The following is a 19,255-nucleotide window of genomic DNA, read 5'->3' as shown; positions in this document are numbered from 1 at the left end:
AGAAGCCACCTTCAGCTTTGATGTGGAGTGTCTAGAAGCCTTCAAGAAGCTGAAAGGTGAACTCATCAGTGCTCCAATTGTCCAGCCACCTAATTGGGATCTCCCCTTTGAGATCATGTGTGATGCTAGTGATTATGCTGTGGGAGCTGTTTTGGGGCAGAAGAAAGATGGCAAGACCCATGTGATCTACTACGCGAGCCAAACCCTGAATGATGCTCAGATGAGATATGCCACAACAGAGAAGGAGATGCTAGCCATTGTCTTTGCCTTTGAGAAGTTCAGAAGCTACTTGGTGGGATCTAAAGTCATTGTCTACACAGATCATGCTGCGTTGAGACACCTTTTGGCGAAGAAGGATGCAAAGCCCAGGCTCTTGAGATGGATTCTTTTGCTGCAAGAGTTTGATTTAGAGATCAAGGACAAGCCAGGAGTTGAGAATGGTGTAGCTGATCACTTGTCCAGGCTGAGAGTGGAGTGTGGCATTCCAATTGATGAAGGACTCCCTGAGGAACAGATCATGGCTATTGGAGCAGTGATAGCAGTTTGTGAGACTGGAAGGAAGCTTGAAGAAGTCAAGGCAACAGAAGAGAAAGAACCTTGGTATGCTGATTTGGTGAATTACCTAGCCACAGGAAAAGAGCCTTTGAATCTTGTGGGTTATGCCAAGAAGAAGTTCTACAAGGATGTGAAGAGATACTACTGGGATGAGCCCTACCTCTACATTCTCTGCAAAGATCAACTTTATAGGAGAGTGGTTGCTAATGAGGAGATTGATGGGATCCTTACACAGTGTCATGGATCATCTTATGGAGGCCACTTTGCTACCTTCAAGACTGTTGCTAAGGTGTTACAAGCTGGATTCTGGTGGCCACACATGTTCAAAGACACACAAGACTTTGTTTCAAGGTGTGATTCATGCCAAAAGAGGGGAAACATCACCAAGAGGAATGGGATGCCTCAGAATCCAATCCTTGAAGTTGAAGTATTTGATGTGTGGGGTATTGACTTCATGGGGCCATTTCCATCATCACATGGCAACAAGTACATCCTGGTAGATGTTGATTATGTCTCAAAATGGGTGGAAGCTATTGCAAGTCCCACCAATGATGCAAGAGTAGTAATCAAGATGTTCAAGAGCACCATCTTTCCAAGAGTTGTAATCAGTGATGGAGGGTCTCATTTCATCAACAAACTGCTTGAGGGACTTCTCAGGAAGAACAAAGTTAAGCATAAGGTGGCAACTCCTTACCATCCTCAAACAAGTGGTCAAGTTGAGATTTCTAACAGAGAGATTAAGTCCATTTTGGAGAAGATTGTGGGGATTACAAGGAAGGATTGGTCAGTTAAGCTTGATGATGCGCTTTGGGCTTATAGGACAGCTTACAAGACACCTCTGGGGACCACACCTTTCAACCTAGTGTACGGGAAAGCTTGCTATCTGCCAGTGGAGCTTGAGTACAAGGCACTTTGGGCAGTAAAGTTGCTGAACTTTGACATCAAGAGTGCCAAGGAGAAAAGGCTTTTTCAGCTACATGAACTTGATGAGATAAGAGTGGATGCCTTTGAAAACTCAAGGATCTACAAGGAGAAGACTAAAGCTTTCTATGACAAGAATATCCTAAAGAGAGAGTTTAAAGAAGGAGATCAAGTTCTTCTCTACAACACAAGACTGAAGTTGTTTCCAGGAAAGCTTAAGTCAAGGTGGTCCGACCCTTTCAAGGTCAAAGAGGTTAAGCCATATGGAGCAATAGTTTTGTGGAGTACTGATGGAAGAGACTTCACAGTCAATGGGCAAAGGGTTAAGCTCTACCTGGCAGATGCACCTGAGGAAGATGGAGTTTCAACTCCACTATCCGATCCTACCCCAGCCTAATCCAAAAGGAGGCAAAGTCAAGCTAGAGACTTAAAACAAGCTCACTTGGGAGGAAGTCCCATGCGTATCCTTGTACATATTGCATTGGTATTCTCATTTTCATCATATTTCATAAAAAAAAAAAGAGAAAAGTGTTGAAGTAGTGTTCAGGTGGTTCATCGACCCGGTCAAGGCAAAGAATCGAGCGTGGGAGCGAGGTTCCGCAGCGACGCCACGAGGTCGCTCCAGCTGGGAGCGACGTGATCAGAGCGACTGGTCCAAGTCGCTCGCATTTTCAGTGTCCAGAGCTCGAGAGTCGCTCTCGGAGCGACGTCTCGCAGCGACCACGTGAGGTCGCTCGCGTTTTCGGTGACTGGGAGCGACTAGATCAGAGCGACTCGGCTAAGTCGCTCGGATTTCTGTCTCAGGGGCTCGAGAATCGCTCTCGGAGCGACGTCTCGCAGCGACCACGTGAGGTCGCTCGCAATTCTGTCGATCAGAGCGACGTCTTCAGAGCGACACCTACAAGTTGGTCACCCTTTCGTCGACACACGACGCGAGAAAACAACCCGGGGAGATACTTCTGGCAGCGACACCCTCAAGTCGCTCCCGAGCCGGTCCAGGTAAGTCCCTCTTCGATTTTGTCCGGTTTAATTCAAGTTAACCAGCCCTAAACCTAACCGGACGACCCTAGACCTACCCAGACCCACGACCTCCATCTCTTTCACTCTCCCTTCCTCTCACAAACACTCATACTCTCTAAAACAAACCTACACCAAAAATCTCCTAACTTTCTCAATTCTCACCCAAATCTCCTACTTCTTGTTTCTAAATCCAAGATTTCGCCCCTGTAGTCTATTCCTCACCACCCATTTCCCATTTCCTTTCATCCAAAGCAAGGTATTATGTTTTTAAATTCAGATTCGTAGGTCCATGAATCCTAGAATTTAAAAATCGAAATTTGGTCATTTTCTTGCTTGATTGTGGTAAAATAGACTAGGAAAAGCTTGTATATCAAGTTGGGTTGTTGAATTGATGGTGGAATTGAGCTTAATTTGAAATTTGGCAAAATTAGGGTTCATGGATTTGGGGCTTTTCGAAATTGATCCTAATTGAGTGTGTTAGTGGGTGAGTTAGTATGTTAAGATGTTGAAAGGTTTGATTAGAGAACCTTCTCATTCTAGAATTACCTTGATTATTGAATTTTACTTGTCTTATAATTTTCACATGATGAAAAGATTGAGAATTGTGATTCTTTACGTTGCCCCTTGAAGTTTACATTTGCAAAGTCAATCCACTTATCCCTTTCCAAGTTTTGTATTTCTCAGGTACAATGGTTAAGAAAACTAAGGGAAAATCGGATGCTGAGAGGCAAGAACCTGAGAGACAAGTGTCTTCGTTGAGAGGAAAGGCTCTATCCTCGGAACAAGCTGGTTCTGAGACAAAAAGGACTTCTCGACAGCAAACCATGGCTGCAAAGAAGGCAAATGAGCAAGAGAAGAGGGCAGGAAAGAGTATAGCAATTGCCACAGTTGAGGAGAGTGGCGATGAAAGTGCAGATGAGCAGGCTCCTACAAAGAGGGCCAAGATGTCCAAGGGGAAGGAGGTTGCTGATGATAGAGACAGGGCGAAAACTCCATCTGAGGAAAAGTTGTATCATCATTTGCTGAATGGGGTAACTTGGACTCCAACCAGATTCGCTGACCTCGATTTGCTGAAGGAGGTGGGTCTCGATTCTGATATTGAGGCAATGTTGGAGCACCTGAAGATGCCCAAACTCCTCACCATGGCCTACCCTGCCTACCGGGATGTCTCCTGTCAGTTCTTGTCTTCCCTTGAGGTCACTTACCATGACGCTCTGAACGTGAGACAAGGATGGGGCAAAATAAAGTTCAAGGTCAATGGGAGAGAGTACAATATGAACTTCAAAGACATTGGGAGAGTCATGGGTTTCCAAGACTTTGCAGACTACTTCCTTCCCAAGTGTGAAAACCTCCCCACTCAGCTTTGGAAGTTAATCACTGGAAACAAGCACTCTACCGGGGCTGACAAGAACTCACATATCCGGCACCCGTCTGTACGCTACCTCCATAGGATGCTCGTCCATGCATTCTACCCATGGAAGCAAGTTGGTAATGTCACCGAGGAAGACATGCGACTGGTCTGCCCGGCTATCCGCCCCTACGCCCCACCTGGAACGTTGCCCCTTCCAAGCAACGACATCTATGCTTCCTTCGGGATGGTCAGCTTCTTCGTGAATCGTCTCGAGCACTACAGAGACTGGGCATGGTACACAACTGATTCGCAACCAAAGGTTGGGATAGGCGGAATGATCACACCACTGCTCCAATTTCTGAATGTTCCCTTGGGAAAGGACGCAGCAGAGCCTAAGTTCATCGATGGCACTTACTTGAGGATTGCCATCTATTTCAGTGGGATGTATGGGAAGGACTACGTCTACCACTACTACTTGCAGGGCAAGCCGGTCGAAGTGGTTCTTCCAAACCAGAGACTGACAAGCTTAGAGAGACCTGGAGCTATCAGCTTCAACTTATCCTAAGAAGACTTTCTTGGAGAACACGGGTCTCTCGGTCTCATTGTTGCACCAAGGAAATTGAGTGTTCCGACGAGACACGACTTCACGGAACCTCCTAAGGAAGCATCTGTACCCATCTATGGACCTCCACGCTACTACTTCAAGCCACATGATGGAGTCCTTCCCCCTGGTGCGCTTCGTGACGCTCATGACCACATTGGCCGACTTCAGCGATGGAACAAGGCACAAGACAGAACAATCGAAAAGCTGAAGGACAAGTGCAAGGCGCTGAGCAAGACGGTGAAGAAGCAAGCAAAGACTTCAGCCAAGTTCATGAAGAAGGTGGCCGATGTCTTGACCAAAGGAGGAATAGCTGGATGTAGCTCAGCGGACTTCACCTTCGCGAACACATCAGTCCCCCAGCCCCCACCTCAGCCCACTGATCTTGGTTTCCCACTCACTGATAGAGAGCTCCAGCAAAAATGGAGGAACCACCCACTCAGCCTTCCACCTCTGGAAACAAGTCGCCATCCCTAGCCTCTTCAGAAAGTGAGGCCGAGATTGAAGAGGTTCAGAGCCAACAATGGTATGGAGACTACAGCTCAGGACATGGAGGTTACTACACCACGTTCCCACCAGACGGCGACGATGCTGGGGCATCTGCCCCCACTCACTATCCTTGAAGGTACTTCTCTACTTTCCCTTGTATATACCATTTCGTTTTTGCATATTAGTTTTCTCTTTTTGGGTATCTCTCTCTCCTTAACAACACAGAGACTGTGTCATTTAAGTTTGGGGGAGGTACCAAGTATTTGATCATGTTTGCTTTGATGTTGTTTCATTGAGTCATGCATTGCATACCTATTTGCATAAAAAAAAAAATTTTGAAAAAATTTGAAAAACACAAAAAAAAATCATTTAGTTTGCATCATTTGCATTTCTAGGAGAGTAGAATCAATCAGCATTTATTCCAGGCAGAGCTATCACAGACAATGTCCTAATAACACATGAGGTGTTACAATTCCTGAAACATTCAAAGGCGGAGAAGAATTGCACCATGGCTGTCAAGACAGATATGTCTAAAGCATATGACCGCATTGAATGGAAATTTATAGAGCAAGTTCTACAGAGACTAGGCTTCCATGACAAATGGACTAACTGGATCCTACAATGTGTCTCAACGGTTTCCTATTCCTATCTAATCAATGAGACAGTACTAGGGTCGGTTAAACCACACAGAGGAATTAGACAGGGAGACCCCTATCTCCCTATCTTTTCATCTTATGCAGACAGGTACTATCGGGCCTATGCAGTAAGGCAGAGAGAGATGGAACCTTACTGGGGATTCGTGTAGCACGTGGAAGTCCGAGGGTGAACCACCTCTTATTCGCGGATGACACTATGTTCTTCTGCGATGCTTCCCCCGAAAGCTGCTCTAAACTGAAGTCCATCATCCTTGACTATGAGAAGGCCTCTGGCCAAAAGTTCAATTCAGAGAAATCATCAATCACATTCTCAAGCAAAACACCAGAACAAGAGATAACCGCAGCAAAAACTCTACTGGGCATTGATAAAGAAGGGGGAACGGGTAAGTACCTTGGACTACCGGAGTATTTTGGCAGGAAGAAGCAAGATATGTTTACTTCCATTGTAGACCGAATCAGACAGAGAGCTTCTAGCTGGTCAATGAGACGACTATCCAAGGCGGGGAAACTAACTATGCTCAAATCAGTCATGCTTTCCATCCCAACATATCCAATGTCTTGCTTTGAAATCCCTGCAAGTCTGTGCAAACGAATACAGTCAGTCTTAACCCGCTTCTGGTGGGATGACTCTCTGAACAACACCAAAAAGATGTGTTGGATAGCATGGAGTAAAATGACTAAACCAAAAGCGGGGGGAGGCCTAGGACTCATAGATATACAACTATTCAACCAAGCGCTCCTAGCTAAACAGGCATGGAGAATCCTAACTGCCCCTGACTATCTATTAGCTTGGATACTGCTAGGAAAATATTGTCACAAAACATCTTTTCTCGAAGCCCAAACCCCCGCGGTGTGCTCACATGGCTGGAGGAGTATACTACACGGCAGAGACTTATTAAAAGGAAATGTGGGGAGAGTTATAGCAAATGGAGAGGATACTAAAGTGTGGAATGACTCATGGATAACACTACAAGAGAACATCAAAATCTATGGGCCAGTACCAGAGGCAGGAATGGACCTTCGGGTATCTGATCTACTAACATCCGAAATGAAGTGGAATGAATCAAAACTAAAAGAGTTCATACCTCTGGTTGCGGACAGAGTCAAATGCATTAGGCCAAGCGAGACAGGAGCAACAAATACGTATATTTGGCAAGCAGCAAAGTCAGGTGTATACTCTTCCAACTCGGGTTATTTTACAGCCTCTATGGGAGAAGCAAATCCTGGACTAGCAGATCCCAATAGCTTCGACTGGATCAAAGATATAAGGAGAGGAAACTTCTCTCCCAAAATGAGAATGTTTCTCTGGTCAATAGTTCAGAACGCTCTTTCATTGGGAGTTAACCTGCAACACAGAGGCATTAACTCATAAGCGGTTTGTAAAAGATGCAAAGATGTTGAAACTGCTATGCATACATTCTTCTTCTGCACCTTCGCACAAAAGGTATGGGAGCTAATCCCCTTACACAAAGGAATGTCGATCGCAACAGACAGAAACTTCAAAGACGCAATCATCAAATTTCGTAAAGCTGTCTGCTTGCCACCATCAGGTGTCTCAGGAAACATCCTCCCCTGGGTTTGTTGGGCGTTGTGGATTGCTCGCAACACACTAATCTTCGAGGACCAACTCTCTACACCAGAGGAAACGGCGACGAGGGCAATACGATCAGCGCAGGAATGGGGACTCGCGCAAGGACTAAAGGATCAAATACCAAAACGTGCAGAGAACCAACCCAATTTGAAGCAGCACCAACCCGAAAGAAACACGATAATGGTTTGCAAATCGGACGCCGCATGGGACAACGGATCGAACAAAGCAGGGCTAGCTTGGATTCTCACAGATGCATCGGAAATCTGCAAACACAGAGGAGCCACAACCCAGGACTTTGTTTCCAGCCCATTGATCGCAGAAGCCCTAGCCCTACGATTGGGAATCATCTCCGCAGCAGCGATGGAAATCTCGGATCTCCAGATGCTGTCTGACAACCAAACGGTTATTAAAGCTATCAACAACGACATCCAGAACCCAGAGATCTATGGTATTGTGAAAGATATCCAAAAGATCTCCTCTGGTTTTGTCGATATCACTTTCTCTTTTGTATCTCGCGTGTTTAACGGTGAAACTGATGCCTTAGCAAAAACCACCCTAAACAGATCTTCTGTAATGGACCCATGAGTGGGCTGAACCTAATGGGCCTGAGGCCGGTTTCTATTTCTAGTTTAATGAAAATTTGGTGAACAAAAAAAAAAAATATTTTTTATCCAAAAAAATTAAAATTATCTGATTAATTTGAGTTTTTATTTGAGTCTAAATTAATTAATCATATGAGTATAAGTATCTTTTAACATTTTTAATTAAATGTTTTGGTCATTTTGACTTTTATGTGATATATTTATAATAAAGATTTTTGATGGTATCCTAAAAAAATTTGCTTAAAATTATTTAAGAGAAAATGTACAAAACTAACTTAAAACATATTTCTAAAGTTAAAAAAATTATAATCCTTATTTTTTACTATAGCTCTTTCTAAAAAAATATGTAAAAAAAAAATCCAAAGCTTAGTTTCCCTTTTTGTTGCTCACCCAAAATAGGTGTGAGAAGACATTACCAAAATCTTGTGTAAATATTACATAGAAAAATATAATATATTTTTATTTGTTTTAAAATTTTGATTCAATTAAGCAAACACATGTACAGTACATAGACCACACCTTTTTTCTTCTACTGCGTTTGATGTTCGTTCCACTTTCCGCACTCTTGCTTTTTGTATTATTACATATTTTATTTTTATTTTTTATATAAAATTTATCAACTCAAAATTGTGTTGAATGGAAACATATATTTGGACCGCTATGTGCGTATTGGTGATCCGGGGTAAACATTCATAGCTATAAAATGAAATAAAGAGAATGAAAATAAAAAATGAAAGTAAATGTTTACCCTGTTCAAAACATACCAGATAATTTACACCATTTTCAGTTGTATTCGGCTCAAATATATTTTAACCTGATTGGTAAAATATATTGCAGAAAGTAAAGTAAAACAGTTTTACTCTAAAATATCTATACAATCACACCCTAAGAGTATCTAATTTAGCTTTCGTACAATTCATTTCAGAAATTAGAGTTAATAACAATAAGAAAAAAATGGAATAGAAAATTTAGATATTAAAATAGTACTTCAAATATTCAGAACAAAAAGGATAGGAAGTTTAAGCTTATGATAGTTTAGGAAAAAATCAGTTTTGGGATAGATATTCTGGATAATCTTCTAAAAATGAGAAAGTTTAATCTTTAAATATATTATTTAATTCTATTTTCTATCTATCTTCTTTTTCTATTCTTCTTGTATTTTTCCATATCCATTTGAATAATTTAATTAGATATTTATTAAATAATTATTTGAACTATTGAAAAAAGTGAATATTATGGACTAGTAGGATGAAAACCCATACCAAAATAGAAGTTTGGGCACATATACTCAATACTCTGCTCTTATCCGCTACTCGTCACGTACTTGCCCTGTAAAATCAAGTACTTGTAGTGGTCAAATCAAGTAATAGGTTTTTCAAATTAAAAACTTCCAAGCACAAGCCAAATACCAAGTCTTTTTTATTTTTTTACTACTTGACTCGTTTGTACTTGGCACAGTTTTAAATACAATTAGATGAGCCATGAATCTTCTTACTTGGCTTATTTGTTTAACTTCGTCTTAAAAATCAAGTTCTCGACATTATTAAATCAGATAATAGCCAATAAAATTATTATTTGTAAATTTAAGTCAAGTGTCAAATATTTTTATATTTTTCAATATTTATCTCATTATTTGTCTTTACCTATTATTCGCTATTCGTTTCTACAAAAAATCTTATTATATATTTAACGTATTTTGTATTTTATTTATATTGTAACTCAAATCAGATAAAAATATTAGATTCGAATAAAAGTTTTTGATAAAAAAAAGATAGCAAAATTCTTTGTATGAGATTATACTTTATTTTACTTATTTGCAATTTGAGTAATAGGTATTTTAGAAATGAGTACTTGATTTTATCAAGTAACAAATCGGATCAAGTAACTTGTAAGTACTATTTTTTTTCTTGAGTAAGTATTTGTTTTGATCAAGTCAAGTTCAAGTCCTAAATACGGTTACTTGAAGAGCCAAGCCAAATACCAAATCTTCAAAAATTAGCAAGTATTTGGCTTGTGCCACCCCTAAATAGATAGGTCTATGCATAGAATAAACCCTCCTTCATATTCTCCTTGTAAAATACATATTTAATTTAATAGTTCTTAAGAAACTTTATCAACTTAATATTTTGTTCAGTTCAAAAAAAAAAAACTTAATGGGAGTGATTTGTCAGGTTTTAACTTAATACTTTAGCTTTAAAAAAATTTAAATCACTAATCTTAACCAATCATGTTGTAGCTTTAGTTTTCAAAATTAAAACCTACAGCAAAACTTTATAAATGTTTACCAATCAAAATGTAACTTTATTTTTTTTACATCAAAAAGGATAAAACTTTAATTTTTCTATTTGGTTTAGACTGAAATCCTACATCCTTATTTTTGGGCTTTAGAAAATATAAAAGAACGTTCTCTTTTTCAACAACATATGAGGTACGTATATCTATATTAATCAAATATTTAGTATATTCAAAACAAAGATAATCCTTCATCATAAACTAATAATATATGAGGTACGTATATAGTCAAATATTTAGTATATTCAAATCAATGATAATCCTTGATCATAAACTAATAATTTAAAGTTAGATAAACTTAAGAATTGAAATTATCAACTAAAAATGGAAGGAAAAATGAAAAAAATAATACATGGAAGGCTTTCGAGATGAGATTGCAATGAATTTATAGAATTCTCGTTGATAAAAATTTATCATTATTATCTATATGGTGGTTTTTCTTTAAATTTTTATTTTTATATGATTTTTATTTTATTTTGGATAAATTCGCTAAATCGTTAATTTAATAACATATTTTTTTACAGCTACAACACATTTTATTCAATCATATTTTATTTTAAAAAATATAACCAATAATTTACGGTTACCGTTATCATAACTACAACAAAAATCTCTAAAGAAAAATCTACCTTAGTAAATGTAAAGCTAAAGCCAAATACATTTACAGCATAAATTCTACAGTAATTTTACAAGCTCGTTTAGTTTTACCTTTGGTTTTCTAAAAACTAAAAACATAAAATCAGACCAATATACAAACTAAATATACATTTTTTGATAAAAGACTACATATACATAAGGATGAATTTTTTCCATAATTCCCTTTAAACTTCAATTTTTACGTGAGACGAAATATTTCACTTTGGAACAAGTTTTTGTTCTCTTTATTTTTTGTAAATAAAGTTATTTATTTGCAAAACGTACGATACCAAATTTTCTTACGGTGCAATTCCTCCAAAGAGTCATCTAATTATTTTTGATAAACTTCGTACTTACTAATGTGATTGGTTTTATGCGGATCAAAATTAATATTGACCTTTTTAGAAACTATTTTTAAAATCATGTTGGGCAGATAGTTTATATATACTAACCGGTAAATAATGTTACCAACATTATTTTTCTTTCCAAAATAAAATAAAATATGTTGTAGGTTGAATAAAATACTAAAATAATTTCGTCAAATAAGTTGATTTATCAATTAAAATATATGCAACCACTGGATGATTGGATGTTATTATAAAGGGTATCATATTATTGGAAAAATTTCATAAAAATACTTTAACTAAATTTCGTTAAGTTTTTTTAATATGCAAACTTTTTTGCTACTCAGTTTAATATCCAAACTGATTATTTTACTCATTTTAAAATACATATAGAGTGTGTTTATAAACTTGAATATAGTGCATTACCAAACATGAATATTACTGTATTTTTTGGTAGTGAACATAAAACTTGTGCAGAACGCGTATGTATTTAGAGTGTGTTTGTAATTAACGTGCCCGGTCATGCACAAGTTTTTCAAATCGGGAACTCGTACGATTTCTCACCAAAATATATAAGTAAACATGAATATTACTGTATTTTTGTAACTGGAATGAATATTACTGTATTTGACTATATGTTTTTATTGTCATCCAAATATATTTATATGCCAATATAGAGGATTTGAGAAATTGTAAAATTACTATGTCGAGGTTACTTTTCAAGTTATCCACACTCGTTTCCAGTTATACTATTTTAATTTGATATTTTATATTTTAAAACAAGTGTAGGGTAATTTGTATATGTTTAGTTTGTATTTAAAGGTGATAAATTTTACTATAATAAGCAAGTTAACAAATATAATTGCACCAAAAATTAGTTAACAATTGTATTATTAATCTGATAATTTGTTGTTGTTGTTGCCATGCGTTTAAACTTCTGGTTTAAGAGTTACTAGTATTTTATAGCAGGAGCATTTGTCTTATAACTGCATACATTTGTTTTATAATTTACAATGGAAAATGTTATTTGGAGGGTTATGTAATTTACAGTGGAAACAAATGTTATTTATAGTGTTATATTTATTGGTAAATTTTTTTTTTTTGTTTATATTATTAGAATAGTCCAATATGGACACAAGATGAATGTTAATTATATAATAATAATCTATTTACCAAAACTAAAAAATATCATTGCATATGAAAAATCAAATTGAGAAAAGCATAGCTTTTGTAACTAATTGACGCTAATATTTTTGTAGTCTTTTTCTTTAATATTTATTTTTATTTTCGTAGTACTGTTTTCTAACACTCTTTTATATTTTTCTTTTCTTATTCTATACTTTCATTAAAAATATAAAATCTTAGTTTCTGAGAGAAATTGCAAATGAAAAATGTAAAAGCGAAAGTGTATCCCCACATCTCTATGAGATTATTAGACCATGATTAACGGGATATCTTAAGAGGGTTTTTAGGTTTTTTTTGTAATTAAAAAAAAAGAAAAATGATAATTATGTTAAGCAATGGGTCTTATTTAGGAAAAGGTAGAGCCGTGTCTTGAGGGACACCTGTTACAGTTAGAGAGAGTTTGGTTTTTTTTTTTTTTTTTTTTTTGCGATGGAGACGCTTCCAATTTCCGCAGAGAGCTTCGAGGTAGGGTTCATCGGAGCTGGAAAGATGGCGGAGAGTATAGCCAGAGGCGTCGTTGCCTCCGGGATGCGTCCTCCGAATCGTAACTCCACTGCAGTTTACTCGAATCTGAATCGCCGTCAAGTCTTCGAGTCCTTTGGCGTCAATGTCTTCTCCAGTAGTGAAGAAGTAAGTGGTTCTTCTTCTCTTTACCTCTCCTTAGAGTAATCTTAGATAGAGAGGGAGCTAGAGATTTCTCATTGGAGTGAACCATGATCTTCACGGATGTTGAAAAAATTTAGCAGGCTATTAAAGAAAGCGATGTTGTGATCTTCTCTGTGAAACCTCAAGTTGGTATGCTTTCTACCTCTCAATTTTTTTTTCTATATTGAATCATAATCGAATAGAAAATAAAAACAATTTGAGATCTATAATCCATTGACCATTGATCTGCAGAATTTACTTAAAGATATACCTTTTTACTGAAAGATCTCCTTTTTATCTTATGTTAGGAATGGTCTGGTCAAGATCGGTTCGTAAGGGTGATGCCTAATACACCAGCTGCAGTTGGTGAGGCAGCTTCAGGTAGTTTCTCCGAGTCATTGTTTGCGATTTATTACTATCAAATGCTTACTGATAATGAACATTATGTCTTGCGTAAAATAGTAATGAGCCTTGGAACAGCGGCAACGGAAGAAGACGGAGCACTTGTTGCTAAGTTGTTTGGCTCTGTGGGGAAGATGTTCAAAGCTGATGAGAAAATGTTTGATGCTGTCACTGGTCTCAGGTACATCACGGTTTCTGAATGTCTTAAGTTGTTCAAGTCATGAACCAAGCATTCATGTACCCAACTGAATATTTTCAATCTTGTTACAGTGGAAGTGGACCAGCGTACATATTCTTAGCCATTGAAGCTTTAGCTGATGGAGGAGTAGCTGCTGGTTTACCCCGAAAACTCGCATTCGGTTTAGCTTCACAGACGGTCAGTCAACTGACCCATTGGTCCCCTACAGCTTCTTTAACATTTTCTTCTGTTTGTCTTAATGTTTTGAAAACTAGAAAGAGAAGAATGAGCTGTGTGCGTCTATGGCAGGTTCTTGGAGGTGCAACAATGGTGAGCAAAACGGGGAAGCATCCGGGTGTGTTGAAAGATGATGTTACTTCACCAGGCGGGACTACAATAGCCGGAGTTCATGAACTGGAGAAAGGTTCTTGGAGCTGCAACAATGGTGAGCAAAACTGATAATTTATTTTTTTAAGAACTCTCGGTTAAGATACCTTCATTGGACCACTCAAAATGGGAATCTCTTAACAAAAGTTCTTAGGTTACAATTATTACTAAAAAAATCATTAAGAACCCCATTAAGGGTTTTAGGGTTAATCATGCTCTTAATACACAAACTAAATAATAAGAAAAACCAACCTGATCAGGTGAGGTCTTGCGCTAGAGCGTAGATCTGTAGGAATCTTTCTCGTTTTCTCTATCATCCGAGTTTCTTAGACCCTATTTGTTGCCTTTTAGTTACCCCCACATTTTTTTCTCTTCTTGTGGTGATTATTAAATTTCTTAGGGGCTTTTGACGTGTGCTTAGATGAGACTCGGTTATTCTCCTTTTCTGAACTATCACGACAACAACAAACAAACATCGTTCTATGGTTGACTTATTGCTGTTCCGAAGGCTTCCATGGTCGTCGTCGAGGACCATCCGATCTGTGTCAGGGACGCAAACCCGGGAAAGAGTCGTTGCCGATTTTTGATTTGAAAAATTATTAAAACTGATAATAAACCAGGTGGTTGAGAGCATTGGTTTAGGTGAAAACCGTGAGTGGTCGGACCAAAAGGAAAAAAAAACGAGATAGTTGAGTTTCTACCTGAGGAAAAATGCCTGAGAAAAAACTAGGACAATGTCAGATCTTCAAGTTTACTTAGACTGTATCTTTTATATTTATATATTAAAGGAGAAGCATTGGCTTTAATTCATTCACACCACCTTCGCCATGTGTCGCTTAGATAGACCTTCTCACAATTTGTTTCCTTATTTTCTTCAATTCTAAAACACACGAGATACGTTAAAACTTAAAACTAAAAAGATCAATATCGCGTGAGATAAATTGGGAGGCGAGTCAATTGGCTTGAGGGTCGATGTCAAAGTTGTGGAACATCGTATTTGGGAGGTGGACGTATCTAATATGATGGATGTGAAGGGCAACGAACCGGAGCCCACGAACGCGATCTTGGTTGGGACTCGACCTCGACCTTGCTCAGTTTGAGGTAGTTAGTGTAGTAAGCAGGGGTAGAGATCTAAATGGTGAAGTGGGTTGTCTTCGAGAGATACCAAGACCGTAGAGTAGTGTTGCTCTGAATACCCTATAGCTTCACTATGTAGCTTGATGAGATTGGTTCTGATGTTTTGGACTTTTGGGCACAACTTTTCAACGTCGATATTTGTCTCCGTGGGCAAGCACGTGGACATGAGCTGTTGGAACAAATTGTCGACATTATTGGACGGTTTAAGGCTCTTGAGATTGGACATTTTGTTATTCAAGTCGAGAATTTGCTTCTCGAAATGAGCCTTTTGGCAAGCCATGTCGAGACTAAAAGGATATTTGGGATTGGTCTCAATACTCTTCATGGTGATCACAGTAATATACATTCATCTTACGTGTGTCCATGTCGTCTGGATGACAAAAAAAAAACAGTTATATGTTCCATTCTTTCAACGTCCATGTCTGTTTGGAATAACGTTTTTTTTTTATCAACTGGAATAACGTTTTCTTCATGATCTTTAATTTGTCTATTACTTTTTCGTCTTTTCCATTTAATAGTTAATAATTTTCTAACAGCTTTGAGTCATTACCTAGCTCATTTTTTAATTATATGATAACGCAACACCAAAGAAACTGCGTGTCTGTCAACTTTTCAGAGAACAGTTTAGCAATATAATATTGCAGATTAAAAATTTCTTACTTATTTCTTTAGTATCGTAACATTTATGCTTCTTAATTAGGTGATTTCACTTTTGTAACCAACCTACAAGGTTGTTCTGAAGTCTTATTTGATCTAACATGGCAGAAATACAAAAATTCAAATCGAAGTAAGTATACTAAGTTAGTAATTGCATATGTATTTATTGGTTAGCTCAAAACTAATTATAATTTATGCTAATTTCTATATTCTTGTGTTTGTATGCTGTCACAGGATTCCTATAGCAGGATAAGAATGCAGACTTGGAGAGTTGATCAAGCTTGAAGTCTTTTTCGTTTGCTTAATGCCATATTTTTATTTTACCTAATAATGATGTTTTGCCTTTCAGAATTTTGGTAGCTATCTATTTACTATATCAGTTTTATACTTATGCATATTAATAAAATCGAGCTTTTTAGTTATAAGACTTCTTTTACAACATTCTTCACCTTAACCTCCAGCACTTTTGTGATGCCTCCAATCCTTTTTTTTGTCCGAAAAATAAGTTCAAACTGAATAGACATCTTATGATACTCATATATCCTAAACCTTTACACATAAGTTGTGGCCAACTCTTAGACGTAAATTGAATTCGCATTCCTCTTGTTTCTTATTGAAAACCTTGCTCTGCAACATCTTTCTTCGACCTTATTTCTGAGATTTTTTTTCTGCCGGTAAAAACTTTTAACCATCAGAACGGAGGCAGAAGATTTTTAAAATGCCTTCAAACCTACCCCCAAACTTTTAGACATAATTTTTTTTAACCTCCTTTTTCTATTCCAACCGGTTTGGTTATTCTTTTCCAAGTGGCTCTGTCTGATTAAACCGAAGCGAAGACAAAAGAAAATATTAAAAAGAACCCTCATATTATTCAAATTTTACAAAATAACCTCTAACTCATAAAAGAGAAACCAACCAAATCAAATTGACATCATTTCGTCCAAAATTCTAAATGCAAGATTAATTATGAAATATTATCTATTACCTTTTATTAGTGAAAAATCTAAATGATTAAAAAAATAAAACCGATGGTCCATAATCTATATAACAATGATGAATGTTGAATACATATATATTATGTTAGATTATATTATTTTTTGTTCAAACTGAATAGAAACCCTATGATACTCATGTATCCTAAACCTTTACACATAAGTTGTGGCCAATGAAAAGTTTAAAAAATCTAACCTAGAACCAAATCGATATCCACATTAAACACGCTTAATGTCTTCTTATCTTCTAAATAACCAAATTAATAATCTCATTCCGCGCACGGCGCGGATTACGCGGATTATCACCTAGTATTTAATTATTGCCGTAATTGGTAATGGATGATTTTATGAAGTATAATATTCTAACTAATTTATTTTGCAGTGATTTCATCATAGGAATTATGTATTCTTTGTTTAAATGATAAATTTGACTTCTATTCTAAGAGCATCTCCAAAAGACACTTTATAACTTCAAATATAAAGTTTTTTGCTCTCCAAAAGGAAACTTCAAAACTTCAAACTTGAAGTTTCATATTTTTATTTGCATTTTGGTCCCCATAATCACACATCACCTTTATGATTCATAAATATTTTCCCGTTTATTGTTTTAATCCTTAAAAAAATTATATCTCATAAATATTTTAAATTTTATTTACAGATTTTAAATTTTACACATAAAATTAAATAAAACTTTAAAATAAGATTTAAAATATTTTAAATTAGATTTAGACAACAATAATATACAAAAAAAAACTTAACAAAAAGATTTTAAAAAATTACATGAATACATAACTATTACACAAATTTAAATATTACAATAACACTAATTGTCAGGTAAGTTTGATCATGAACCTTCAAATTTTTAAATACTGTCCAATTTTTTTTGTGTAACTGAAGATTATTGTTGTTGTTGTTTTTGATGTATTTTTCGTACAATTCTTTCTTGTTTATATCGAATATATTCACGAGTATTAATATCATCGAAAAGAAATGAGTCTTTTAGCAATATTTTATGTTTCTCTTTTACTTTCTTGTTCCGATCTAATGTATTTACAAGTATCAATATTACCCAATTTCAACAACTTTTAGCTCGTAATCTACAAAGTAAAAATGAGGAGAGCCATTTTTACTTCGAAATGCACTAATAGATCATATATGCATATACGGAAATCATTTTATGAAATAATATGGTATTTTGTTTGAAGTTTAATATTAATTAAGTTATTTTTAATTAAATTTTTATATTTAATAGAATATTTTTTTATTAATATTGTTGTTATATGTTTATATATATGCTAGTTTTTTACAAAAGTTTTATGAATTCATATTATTTATGAAAAATATAATGACCATATTATAAAATATAAATAGTTTTGAAGTTGAGTTTGAAGTTTTGCTTTTGGAGAAGAACACATTTAAACTTCAAATATAGAGTTTTGGAAACTTCAAAATAGAGTTTCTTTTTGGAGATGCTCTAACACGCCAGGGCCATGCTATATTCTTCGAGCTAGTGTTCAACTTTTACATATAAAAATACCTCATGATTTCGTAAGAATGGTTCCATTTTCTAATAAAATTCTCTTATTATTGAGATTCCAAGAAGGCCAACAGTTAAATAAATACTCATTTTGTTTCATAATACTTAATTTTTTGACTTAGTGCATAAAGATTAAGAAATTTATATTTTTAAAAATATTTTTAAGGATAAAATTTTTAAATCATTTAACTAATTATTAAAAAGACCGTAAAATTTAATTGATTGAACAGTTTCCAATAAAGTTAAAATTAATCTTAAAACTTCGAAATTTCATATAAATTGAAACAAAATACTCTTTCTAAAACATCATCTATATTGAGACGAAAGGAGTATGACTTACTGAATGACTAGAAGGAAAATCAAAGTTATAAAGAATTACCAACAAGTTTAAACTAGACGGTAGTATATAACATTTTTGTTATTTAAAAATTAAACTATAGTTCTGATTGTATGGTATATAGCGTAAATAATAAAAAAGAAACATTTATTACTCCAGTTTACGCTAAGAAATTGTCAATCAAATGAAATTCATTTATCCAACATTTACACTCTGATTACTATTTTTTTTTTTACGTCGAAAGGTCATTCTATTACTCAGACTAGAGGTGGTCTGGGTAACCAGACCGGAATAGAACAACCAATAAAAAACAACTCCCTATGGAAGGATCTTGCAGTTTTTGCTAAAAAATCTGAAATCTGATTCTGCGCTCTTGGCACATGAGTGATGCTGAAGTCCGGGAAGCATATTTGAAGCGTCTCTATCCTCTCCAATTCCGTCGCAAAGCTTGGCCACACATGAGGTTCCTTTATCATTGCGATCAAGTCCTTACAGTATGTCCCAAAGCTCTGACATGTCGAGTGTTGAAGCATATTCTCCATTGCCCATCGCAATGCTTCTAGTTCCGTATGCAGGGCTGATTCGCGTCTAGTGATATTTTTGGTCCCTATAAACTGTATGTTCCCACCACTGTCCATCCAAACCCATCCACATCCGCTAAAGTGAGCAGCAGATGTCCAAGATCCATCTAACAGGCAGATATTACCCAAGCTTAAGACTTGGGGTTCTTCGGTATTGTT

The 19,255-nt window shown here is 36.2% G+C and overlaps 1 protein-coding gene, 1 long non-coding RNA gene and 2 pseudogenes across 2 annotated transcripts; 2 read left to right on the top strand and 2 right to left on the bottom strand.

The window, feature by feature from the left end:
- The first annotated feature begins 7,067 nt into the window (after positions 1-7,067).
- Positions 7,068-7,769, top strand: LOC125583248. The gene has a single exon (XM_048749883.1). The coding sequence runs from the start codon at positions 7,068-7,070 to the stop codon at positions 7,767-7,769; it is 702 nt and encodes a 233-aa protein (XP_048605840.1).
- Positions 7,770-12,639: 4,870 nt separating this feature from the next.
- LOC125583851 lies at positions 12,640-16,073 on the top strand (annotated as a pseudogene).
- On the bottom strand, positions 13,714-14,247 carry LOC125583853. The gene is made up of 2 exons (XR_007320890.1): positions 14,108-14,247; positions 13,714-13,902 (listed from the first exon to the last, which is right to left on the bottom strand). It is a non-coding gene; the product is annotated as an uncharacterized LOC125583853 (long non-coding RNA).
- LOC125583852 lies at positions 14,755-15,338 on the bottom strand (annotated as a pseudogene).
- Positions 16,074-19,255: the final 3,182 nt, after the last annotated feature.

This window comes from Brassica napus, chromosome C3 (genome assembly GCF_020379485.1).
Source record: "Brassica napus cultivar Da-Ae chromosome C3, Da-Ae, whole genome shotgun sequence".
NCBI classification, from domain to species: domain Eukaryota; kingdom Viridiplantae; phylum Streptophyta; class Magnoliopsida; order Brassicales; family Brassicaceae; genus Brassica; species Brassica napus.
This window is presented reverse-complemented; position numbering and strand designations above follow the sequence as displayed.